The sequence below is a fragment of the Lutra lutra genome, chromosome 4 (assembly GCF_902655055.1).
Source record: "Lutra lutra chromosome 4, mLutLut1.2, whole genome shotgun sequence".
NCBI classification, from domain to species: Eukaryota; Metazoa; Chordata; class Mammalia; order Carnivora; family Mustelidae; genus Lutra; species Lutra lutra.
Window position 1 is genome coordinate 154,068,436 of NC_062281.1, and position 12,611 is coordinate 154,081,046.

The following is a 12,611-nucleotide window of genomic DNA, read 5'->3' on the forward strand; positions in this document are numbered from 1 at the left end:
CTGCCAAGCAGAGAGCCCGATGGCGGGGCTTGATCCCAGGACCCTGAAATCATGACCTGAGCCAAAGGCAGAGGCTTAACCCATTGAGCTACCCAGGCACCACTAGATATAACCTCTTATTGGTTATATCATTTGCAGATATCTTCTCCCATTCTGCAGGTTGTCTTTTTTATTTTCTTGATGATTTCCTTCACTGTGTAAAAGCTTTTTATTTTGGTATAGGCCCAATAGTTTAATTTTGTTTTTGTTTTCTTTTCCAGTGGGGATATATCTAGAAAAATGTTTCTACCACAGATGTTAAGACATTACTGCCTATGTTTTCTTCTAGGAATTTTATGGTTTCAGGTCTCACATTCAGGTCTTTAACCCATTTTGAGTTTATTTTTTTGTGTGGTGTAATCAAGTGTTCCAGTTTCATTCTTTTGCATTTAGCTGACCAATTTCCCAACACCATTTGTTGAAGAGATTCTCTTTTTCCCATTGCATATTCTTCCCTTTTTTGTCATAGATTAATTGATTAGTGTCATATATGTCACTTTTTTTTTTTTTTAAAGATTTTATTTATTTGACAGAGAGAGATCACAAGCAGGCAGAGAGGCAGGCAGAGAGAGAGGAGGAAGCAGGCTCCCTGCTGAGCAGAGAGCCCGATGCGGGGCTCGATCCCAGGACCCTGAGATCATGACCTGAGCCGAAGGCAGCGACTTAACCCACTGAGCCACCCAGGCGCCCCATATATGTCACTTTTTAAAAAGATTTTATTTATTTATTTTGAGAGAAAGAGTGTGTGACCAGGGAGAGGAGCAGAGGGAGAGAGAGAATCTCAAGTGGACTCCACACTGAGCACAGAGCTGGATGTAGAGCTTGATCTCACCACCCTGAGATCCTTACCTGAGACCAAATCAAGAGTCAGGTGCTTAACCGACTGAGCCACCCACGCCACTCCTGCCCCTATGTCATATTTAAAACCAGTACATCTCTACATACTGTTTGATGTTGTTATATTGGTCATGTTCATTAAAATCACCTGAGAGACAGAGGGCAATTAAAAGTCATTTGAATAAGTAAAACTTAAAACCATATACATATAAGTGAAAAATAAATTGTGAAATAAGCATAGTATAAAAAAATCCAAAATTGTGAGTTGGACCTGTATTGTTTTGTTTTGTTTTTGGTAACAGCTTTATTGACAGATAATTCACATAGTGTGCAGTTCACCCATTTAAAATGTACAACTTATTGGCTTCCAACATATTTAGAGTTATGCAGTCATCATCTCCACAATCAATTTTAGGGCATTTCATTACCTCCCAAAAAAAGGTTACAACCTATTGCAGTCACCTTATATTTCTCCATCGCCACCCGCCCTAGGCACTCTTTAATCTACTTTATATCTCTATAGATTTGCCTGTTCAGAAACTTCATATAAATGTAATCATATATATGGTCTTTTATAAATACCTTCTTTCACTTACATGTTTTCAGGGTTCACCCATGTTATAGCACATATCAGTGCTTCATTCCTTTTTATTGCCAAATAATATTTCATTTTATGGATATAGCATATTTTATTTATTCATTCATTAGCTGATGGATATTCAGGTTGTTTCTACTTTTTGTCTGAATGTTCTCCAACTTATTAAAAAAGGCCAATTTATAAATCCAAGAATTTCAGCAAACCCCAACCAGGATGCACATAAAGAGACCATACTGTAATCTGCTGAAAAGTAAAGAAAAAAATTTTGAATAGCTATGAAAAAAATACATTAACTACAGGGGAACAGTAGTACCAGTGGCAGCTAACTTTGTATCACAAACAGTGGACTACAGGTGACAATAGAATAATACTTTAAATGTTGAAAAAAGAAACAACAAAAAAACCCTGTCAACTCAGAATTCTGTATCTAGCTAATATATCTTTCAAAAATGAGGGTGAAATAGAAACATTTTATTCCCCACAAGTAGACCTGTATCACAGGAAATGTTGAAGTTCTGCATGTTGAAGTGTTAATGATACTAGATGGAAATTCAAACCTACCAAGAAATTAAGTACATTGGAAGTGGTAGATGTAAAAAAAACTATTCTTTTTCTTTTAATTAAAAAAAAAAGTCAACTGACCAGGGCGCCTGGGTGGCTCAGCGGGTTAAGCCTCTACTTTCTGCTCAGGTCATGATCTCGGGGTCCTGGGATTGGGCCCTGCATCAGGCTTTCTGCTCAGTGGGGAGCCTACTTACCTCCTACCCCTGCCCCACCTGCCTCTCTGCCTACTTGTGATCTCTATCAAACAAATAAATAAAAATCTTAAAAAAAAAAAAGTCAACTGACCACTTAATGGGAAAAAAACACATTGTACTCTGGGATTTACTACATATATATGTAATAAATGCTATATATGTAAATATAAAATTTATTAAAATAATGGCACAAAAGTGGGACTCAATGTAAAATGGCTATCATAGATTCTTATGACCTTGAAAATAAACACACACACACACACACACACACACACACAGAAAATTAAATGGAATTTTAGGGTTTTTTTAAATTTCAGTCAAAAGTAGATAGGAAAGGAGAAATAGAACAAGACAAAAATAGATGGGAGGGACAAATGGAACATGAATAGCAAGATGGTAGACTTCAACCCATAATTACATTAAATGCCAATGGGCTAAACACTTCAATTAAATGATAGAAATTGACAGAATTTGTCAGACTGGGTAAAAATATAACACACAGGTATATGCTATCTGGAAGAGATGTACTTTAAATGTAAAGTCACAAATAGCTTGAAAATAAAAGGATGAAAAAGATGTATCCTATTAACACTAAACATAAGAAAGTGGCTTGGCTATATTCCTATCAGACAAAGTAGAATGTAGGGTAAGGAGAATTACCAGAGGGCGCCTGGGTGGCTCAGTGGGTTAAGCCGCTGCCTTCGGCTCAGGTCATGATCTCAGAGTCCTGGGATCGAGTCCCGCATCGGGTTCTCTGCTTGGCAGAGATCCTGCTTCCCTCTCTCTCTCTCTCTGCCTGCCTCTCCATCTACTTGTGATCTCTCTCTGTCAAATAAATAAATAAAATCTTTAATTAAAAAAAAAAAAAAAAAAAAGGAGAATTACCAGAGATAAAGGGACATTTTTAATGTTTTGAGAATTCTTTCATCAGGAATAGATAATAATCCTAAATGTATACTGACCTGATAATCTTCAAAATACGTAAAAACTGACAGATGAAAGAAATAAACAAATCCACAATCATAAGTTGGAGATTTTAACACCTTTCTTTTAGTAGTGATAAAGCAGCCAAAGATTCTAAAGATACACATAGTAAAGACATGGTAAAGATAGGGTGATCTGCACATGTCAGTCACCTTGACTGAATTGACATTTATACAACACTATAATCAACAGTGGCACATGGAAGAAGTCTCCATTAAACATTCACTGAAATGTGCTGGTCCATAAAGCCAGTCTATTTCAAAAGATGAAAACCTTAGGGAATATGTATTGAAAAAAAATGGTACATGTGAGATGATGGATGTGTTAATTAACTTTATTATGGCCGTGATTTCACAACATATATGTAAACAAATCATCATGTTATATACCTTAAACATACATAATGTTGTGTATTGATTAAATTGCACTAAAGCTGGAGAAAAAAGAATTTGTTCTCTGACCAATATGTAATTAAATTACAAGTAAATATTAAAAAGACCTTTGGAAAAACATCCCTGAAACTTAGAAATTAAACATGGCACTTCTAAATAACCCATTGGTCAAAGAAGAAATCACAAGGTATGTTAGAAAATATTTCTGGGGTGCCTGGGTGGCTCAGTGGGTTAAAGCCTCTGCCTTCGGCTCAGGTCATGATCCCAGGGTCCTGGGATTGAGCCCCGAGTCGGGCTCTCTGCTCAGCAGGGAGCCCGCTTCCCTTCCTCTCTCTCTCTGCATGCCTCTCTACCTACTTGTGATCTCTGTCTGTCAAGTAAATAAATAAATATCTTTAAAAAAAGAAAATATTTCTAACCAAATGATAACAAAACACAATATATCCACATTTGTAGATGCAGCTAAAGTGATGCTTCCAGGGAAATTTTTTATAGCATAAATATTTCTTAAAAAGAATTTTTAGGGGCACCTGGGTGGCTTAGTCGATTAAGCATCTGCCTTCAGCTCAGGTCATGATCCTGGGGTCCTGGGATCGAGCCCCACATCAGGCTCCCTACTCAGCAGGGAACCTGCTTCTCCCTCTGCCCCTTCCCCACTTACTCCCTCTCTCTCTCTCTTTCTCTCGCTCAAATAAATAAAATATTTTTTAAAAAAGAATTTTTAAAAACCACTAGTTAAATTTCCACAGTAGGAAGCTAGATAAGGAAGAGCAAATTGTACCCAAAGAAAGTGAATAATAAAGGTAAGAACAGAGATCAATAAAATAGAAAATAGACAATTAGAAAAAATTAACAAAGCTAAAATTGATTATCTGAAAGAAATATTGAAAGTTATAAATCTCTAGGAAAACTGACCAAGAAAGAATAGAGGACATGTAAATCACCAGTACCAGCAATGAAAAAAGCAGTATCACTACAGTTTCCAAAAGACTAATAAGTCACTATGAAGGATAAATTTAGGATATCAAATCATTATGTTATATACCTGAAACTAAATGTTATATGTCAATTATACCTTAATTTTAAAATGTTTTTAAGAAAAGAACAAATTTAGGCTAATAAGTTGACAATTTAAGTGGACAGATTCCTTAAAAAAATCAACCTATAGGGGCGCCTGGGTGGCTCAGTGGGTTAAGCCTCTGCCTTCAGCTTAGGTCATGATCCCAGGGTCCTGGAATCAAGCCCCACATAGGGTTCTCTGCTCAGTGGGAAGCCTGCTTCTCCCTCTGCCTGCCACGTCCCCTGCTTGTGCTCGCACACTCTCTGTCTGTCAAATAAATACATTTTTTAAAAAAAGAAAGATTGTCTTTGTTTACAGGTTGTATTAATGTTTCATAGGAATCTACAAACAACAAAGAATCTATTTTTTAAAAAAAAGCCTACTAGAGCTAATAAGTACATTTAGCAAGGTCAATATGCAAGAATCAGTTATATTACTATATAATAGCAGGAAACAGTTGGAAACTGAAGTTTAAAAAATTCCATTTCTAATAGCAGTCAAACCATAAAGAGAGTTAAGAATAAACTTAACAAGATATGTAAGACCTTTACAGGAAAACCATAAAATGCTGCTGAGGAAAATTAAATAGCTAAGTAGATGAAAAGATATACTACATTCATGATTGGAAAACTCAATATTGTTAAGGTGCCAATTTCTCTCTAAAATAACCTGTTGATTCAGTACAGTGTCGATCAAAATCTCAATTGACTTTTACAAGTAAAATACATTTTTTATACTTTAGAAATATAAAGTACAAGTTGATTCTGAAATGTATGTGGAAATGCAAAGGCCCAATCTACTCAAAGTAATTTGAGAAAGAAGGAAGTTTGAGGGCTTACATTATCTGATTTCAAGACTTAATAACTTACAGTAATCCAAATGTGTGGTGTTTTTGTAAAGATAGATATACATACCAATGGAACAGAATAGAAAGCCCAGAAATAGACCCACATATACTAGGTCAATTAGTTTTCAACAGAAGCCTAAGGATATAGAAACAGATCAATGGAGTAAAATGAAGGGGACAGATCTACCCATCTATAGCCCATTAATTTTAGGCAAAGACACCAAGGCAGCTCAGTAAGAAAAGGAAACTCTTAATAAATGGTGTTGGAATACTTGAATAAATATACTGATAAAAATGAACCTCCACCCCTACCTCATACCAAACACAAAAGTTAATTCAGGATGGATCATAGATCTCCACTTAGAGCCAAAATGACTGAGCTTCAAGGAGAAAACGTCAGAAAGTTCCTTTGTAACTGTGAGGTAGGCAAAGATTTCTTCGACATAAAAATCACTAAACATAAAAGAAACGGGTAATAAAACTGGACTTCACCAAAAAGAAAACTTCTACTCATTGAAAGACATAAGTAAGAAAATGGAAAGACAAGAAAATATTCACAATATATATATCTCATAAAGGACAAGAATACATAGTAAAGTACAGGTGACCCTTGAGCAACATGGATTTGAACTGTGTGGGATTTTTTTCAATAAATACATGTACAGAGGAGTAAATATATCTTCTCTTCTTTCAGATTTTCTTAACTTTTTCTTTCTTTCTTTCTTTCTTTTTTTTTTTTTTAAAAGATTTATCTATTTATTTGACAGATCACAAGCAGGCAGAGAGGCAGGCACAGAGAAAGGGGGAAGCAGGCTCCCCGCCGAGCAGAGAGCCCGATGTGGGGCTTGATCCCAGGACCCTGGGATCATGACCCGAGCCGAAGGCAGAGGCTTTAACCCACTGAGCCACCCAGGCACCCCTCTTAACATTTTCTTTACTCCAGCTTACTTTATTGTAAGAAGACAGTGTATAATACATATGTAAGATACATATCAATTATGTTGTCAGTAAAACTTCTGATATATATTTATGAAAAAAAAAAATATATATATATATATGAAAAAGTGCTTAGCATCATTTGTTATCAGGGAAATCCAAGTGAATGTCATTGTAGGACACCATTTTATATCTACTAGAATAGCTAAAAAAAAAAGGGCTGACAAAGGCAAGTTTTGGAAGGGTATGGAGCAACTAGAACTCTCTTACATTGCTGGTAGGAATATAAAATAGTACAATCACTTTGGAAATCTGGCAGCTTCTTGTAAAGTTATACATACCTCTGCCCTATGACCCAGCAATTCTATTCCTAATAATTGCCCAAGAGAAATGAAAATATGTCCCCAAAACACTTGTACAAGAATGTTTATAACAACCTATTCATAATACTAAAAAGCTGGAAGCAATCCAAATATCCAACAAAATAATCAGACAGAAGAATGAATAACCAAATTGTGGCATAGTCTATGGTCACAGAAATCAGAGCAATAGTTACCTAAGGGAGGTAAGAAATGTCTGGAAGGAAAGAAAAGGAAAGTTTCTGGAGCAATGGAAATGTTACATATCTTGATATTTGTTGCCCTAGCGTAATGGTTATGTGAGTATATACATTTTGTCAAAACTCATTGAATTGTATACTTAAATTTCACTGCAGGTAAAATTTTACCTACAAAAAGGAAAGAAGCAGCTTGTATAGTTAAAATAGAAATGGTTATCTCTGTGGACAGTACTATATATATTACATATATTTTAATTATATATATGACATAAAATTGAATGCATTTTTTTTCAACACACATCTAACTGTGCGTCTGCTATGGGTCAGCCAATGTGATAGTTGCTGGGGTATAAAGATAATGAAGAGAAAGTGGTTGGACTCCGAGAACTCAGCATCTAGCAGAGCCATAAAAGCACAAGAGAGAAGTATCAATGCAAAAATGGATTCTGAGTGCAAAGGAGGCCTGAGGAAGTGATTCTGACTTGTGGGGGCTGAGAGATGGGACCAAAGAGCGAATATACTCCTAAGGGAAGAAAGGCCTTTGGGTCAAATTCATGAACTAAATAAGGCACAGAAATATGATCCTGTATGATGTGTTTGCAGAATCTTAATTGGCCCGATGTGACTACAGTAACGGGAGAGCATACCATGACGGGAGACAGTGTACTTTAATAATGTGACCAGATCGTACAGGGTTGTAAAATGCCATCCTTCACAGGCAGGTTTATAGGCACTAAGGGACCACTGAAGGCTTTTAGACAAGAGAGTGACATCAGTTCTGTTTCTGTGTTTTTAAAAAATGTATCTGGTAATAATAAAGAAGAATTATTAAAGTTGGGGAGAGATTAGAGGCAGAAGGAAGAGGTAGGGATCTTAAGAGTCAAGGGTTGTTTATTGAAAATACTTACCCACTAGAATTTTGTGATTGAATATTTTTATTTGGCTCTTCTTTTTTCTTTTTCCTTTAAAATTAACAATAGGAATCCAGAAACATTTTGGACCACAACAGGAATGTTTCCCCAAGAGTTCATTATTTGTTTTCACAAACATGTAAGGATTGAAAGACTTGTAATCCAAAGTTACTTTGGTAAGCAAATAATACATTAATATTCATCATCTTTTCATTTTCCCATAGGCAGAGGGCACATATGTAAACTTTGGCAAAACACTAACTTTTCTTTGCAGCATGGAATCCAGTTTTATGGCTGGGTTGGGAGAGTGGGGAGTATGGGTTAACTGCCTTGAGCACAGTTAGCTTCTCTAAAATTGCAAATTTGAAATCCTTCCAAAGTGCATAATAATTTCCATGCAATTTACTATGTGAAAATCTTTGGCAAAAAACCCTATTATGAACTTAAGAAGCCAGCTTGCCAGAACACTCGGTTCTTCAACATCTTTATTTCAGATTCATTTGGCTTGGGGTTCTCTGTCAAATTCTTTCTGAAAATCTGATAACCTTGATTATTTGCATTGGATAATTTTTATTCTTCTTTTAATAATGGCATTTTCTGAGGCATTTAGGAGAGGACTCTCCCTTTGGAACATCATTCTGATCCTGTCTTGTGTTTACTTAAGGATAAAATATTTCAGAAAAAATCATGGCAGGAGAGAATACATCCCAGATGGTTCAAATGAAAAGACTTTATTGATGGGATTACTTACAAAATTATGGTCTGGGTAAGGGAACCTAGGATGGTGAGAACACCCTGAAACTGGCCACAGCAATAAGCCATTACCACCCCTAGAATAAGGAACAAAAATTGTGTTACCAGAGCCCAATGAGAGCTGGAGCCTGTGTCTAATGGCCTGCCCGGCAGTGGCTGTAAGCATGAAGGGACCCAACCACTGTCTCAGACAGGGCACGGAAGCAGGAAGGGAGTGGGCAAAAAACAACCTGATCTCACTTTGCCACTGCCCTCCAGTTTCCTCCCAGGGCCTCCCATTGGCCAAACCCAACCAGAAGCCAGTGATGCAATCCCCAGGCGTCCTCCCCCAGGCCACAGAACAGAGAAGAGAAGAGAAGAATGTTTCTAGCAGGATCTGGGTTAGGGATAATGGAGACAAAACAATGCAGAAGGAAGATGCCTGGATTCTGGTTAAGTCTCTCTCCTGTCATTAATTGTAGAGGCTCTAGAGTCAGATACACCTAAGTTTGAATTCTGTTTCTGACCCTTACTAGCTCTATTCTCTAAGGTGCCTGATTTCTGTAAGCCTGTTTCCTCATCAGTAAAGTGTATTAGTAATACTTTTTCTTAGAAGATTATAGTCAAGAGTGAATGAGTAAATATGCCTGACTCACAGTAGTTTCTCCATAAAGGTTTATGACCAAGATCACTAACAGTATTCTTATTATGATTACTGTTATTATTACTATTACCAGTACACAAAAACTCTGGATGATAACCAAGTTTGGAAAGACTCTACTAACTTTGTATTAAGTGCTTTGCAAACATTTGTAAGATTACAGTGACACGAGACTACATTTTACCATAGGGGCCTACAGAAAAACAGAGTATGTGAATGATTTTCAGACCAGGTATTTCTTTTTTTTTTTTTTTTTTTTTTACACGAATTTATTTATTTATTCGACAGAGAGAGAGAGAGATCACAAGTAGGCAGAGAGGCAGGCAGAGAGGGGTGGAGGAAGCGGGCTCCCTGCTGAGCAGAGAGCCCGATGTGGGGCTCAATCCCAGGACCCTGAGATCATAACCTGGGCCGAGGGCAGACGCTTAACCGACTGAGCCACCCAGGTGCCCCCGGACCAGGTATTTCTGATCCCAGTATATTGTGTAGTCCCGCCAGTGCTTGACACTTTCAGAGAAAAAAAAGGAAATGTAAGGACAGCAACATAAAATTAAGTAGGTAATTAACACTTTATTTATTTTTTTTACTCCCAACGTCAGTGAGGACCTTGAGGATTGAAAAGACCACATCTAAAGAGCCAGTTGATTTTGAGCCATGGATTGAAAGAGGTATGTGCTTTTTCACCAGCATTGTTCTGGGTGTGAGGGAGTGGAGAATTATCCTTTGATTCTGTATTTCCAGTTGTGCTGTGTTTTGGTGAAAAAAGGTGACTCTTGTGACTTATGTAGAGCCTAGAAAAACCCAAGTTTGAATACAAGACTGCTGCTTCACTTCTGGTTATGTAACTGTTAGCATGTTAATAATTTTTCTGAGTTTCAGAATCCTTATCTGAAAAATGGGGACAATAACCCATGATTTAAGGTTTTTATGAACATAGTATCATCTACCAAACTCTACATGGTAGACAATAAGTATTAGTTTCTTGTCTTCCTCCCTTCCTAATGGTACTATTTAAATATCATCATCAGAATTGCCTCTAATTAAACACAACATGTTGCCTTCGTGTGTCTGTTTCCTTTCCTTCCCCAAATACCATGAGAATAATGGAAAAGGGATTAAAGGAGGCATAAACCTACAAGGACAAAAACGAAAATAATGAAAAAAACAGGAGACCAACAAGGATGTGAGGAGTTAATCCATATTATGGAAGAGAGGACGCAGATGGAAGAGAAGGAACTAACGTCGCCGAATGGAGTAGTAGCTAAGTGCCGTCCAAGGAGAATAGCAATGTAAAGCAAGCCAGTTTGCCCAACAAAACCCCAGAAAGGTCTAGAATTTGAAGGCAGAAGGTACCAGGGAAAGTGCAAGGGAGACGTGGACCGGAAAACAGGGGTAATTAGTTGAACATCTATATGCAGAGTTTTTGACCCTATGTAAGTTCTCCTGTTCCACAAAGCTGGATGATTTCCTCTTTCCTCCCGCAAACCACCTGCAAAGGATAATGAGGAACACTGTGTGTTGAGGCTCAGAACTCAGCGAGGCCAGACAGAGTAGAGAAAGTAAGGGAGCTGTGCAGTTGAAAGCAGGGGATTTAAGTGGAAGCCTGCAAATTGAATGGTGAGAACTCACTCTTCTGTGCTCTAATGTTTATGACAGCAATCAAGAATATAGCCCCACCCAGGAGACTAAACATTTTTGGAGAAACCGAATGGCTCCAGAAAAAAGATCTATGGATACGGACAAAGGCTAGCTCATTCCTGGTCGCTCTGTTGAAGCCCTAGTCAGTGAGCCTGGTTCATGCACACGGTTTTCAAATGATTTATTTATAAGTAACAAAAGATAGCCAAAGTTCACCGGACATTTGATGAAAGCCTCAAACCTTGAATATAATCAAGCCTTTAGCTCTAATTCCAGTATATTGGAAATAGAGGATAGAGGATTAAATGTAATGAAACTAGGAGGAGGTAAGATGACAAAATGTGGGACATTCTACAGAAAAACTGACCTGATCTCTTCAATATGTCAGTGACATGGGAAAAAAATGTTTGTGGGGGAGAGAAAGCAATTCAAAAGTCTCCTTAGAGGAGACTTGATTCTGATTTGAATAAACCAACTATAAAAAGACATTTTGGGGGGCGCCTGGGTGGCTCAGTGGGTTAAGGCCTCTGCCTTTGGCTCAGGTCATGATCCCAGGGTCCTGGGATCGAGCCCCGCATCGGACTCTCTGCTCAGCGGGGAGCCTGCTTCCTCCTCTCTCTCTCTGCCTGTTTCTCTGCCTACTTGTGATCTCCGTCTGTCAAATAAATAAATTAAAATAAATTTTTTTAAAAAAGACATTTTGGGGACAGTTGGGAAATTGGAATGTGGACTGGGTATTATATGATATTAAAGCATTTTTAAATGTTGGTATGATAATAGTATTATGCTTTTGTAAGAAAATATCCTTACTATCGAGAGATGGATAATCAAATATTTGGAGGTGAAATGTCGTGTTGTCTTAGATTTCTTTAAAATACTTTAGCAAGGGCATCTGGGTGGGTCTGTCCATTAACCATCTGCCTTCAGCTCAAGTTATGATCCCAGGGTCCTGGGATCAAGCCCCACGTTGGCTCCTTACTTAGTAGGGAGTTTGCTTCTCCCTCTCCCTCCACTCCTCCTCCCTGCTCATTCTCTCTCTCTTAAATAAATAAATAAAATCTTAAAAAGAATACTTTAGCAAAAAAATTTCCATAAATCAAGTATAGTGAAATGTTAGTAATTATAAAATCAAGATGATGGGTATATACAGGAATAATATGAGTCTTTTTTGATGTAAGTGAGATTTTCCAATTTTCTTTCCTTTTTTTTTTTTTTTTTTTTAAGATTTTATTTATTTACCTGAGAGTGACAGAGAGCATGAGAGGGGAGAGGGTCAGAGGGAGAAGCAGGCTCCCCACAGAGCAGGGAGCCCGATGTGGAACTCAATCCTGGGACTTCAGGATCACAACCTGAGCTGAAGGCAGTTGCTTAACCAACTGAGCCACCCAGGCACCCCCAATTTTTCATAATTAAACTAAGCAGTGAAAGAAGAGGTTATAATTAAATCCTGGTAGAGGAGGAGTTGCATAAGAAAGAAAATGGGATCATAATTTGATACTTATTTCAGTAGTAAATAACATTACATAGACAATAATGTAACTGTCAAGTATTGATTTCAAAACTGAGAGGATGGCAGGAGGGAAAAGTTGCAGGAGGAGGAAGAGGATATCGATTTCAGAGACCTAATTTTCTCCTACCATAATATAAAGTCAGTAAAAC

General features: G+C 37.4%; 1 protein-coding gene across 10 annotated transcripts in view; it reads left to right on the forward strand.

The window, feature by feature from the left end:
• IFT25 (intraflagellar transport 25) overlaps positions 1-12,611 on the forward strand; it is a 34,841-nt gene that overhangs the window by 18,752 nt on the left and 3,478 nt on the right. For 8 of the 10 annotated variants that reach the window (XM_047726270.1, XM_047726267.1, XM_047726271.1 and 5 more), the window contains 2 exons: positions 7,991-8,097; positions 9,914-9,982. In XM_047726270.1, the coding sequence (XP_047582226.1) occupies positions 7,991-8,097; positions 9,914-9,982 (176 nt within the window). Of the gene's footprint in view, positions 1-7,990; positions 8,098-9,913; positions 9,983-10,970; positions 11,095-12,611 lie in introns of all 10 variants that reach the window. The other 2 variants (XM_047726272.1, XM_047726273.1) reach the window with 2 other exon arrangements.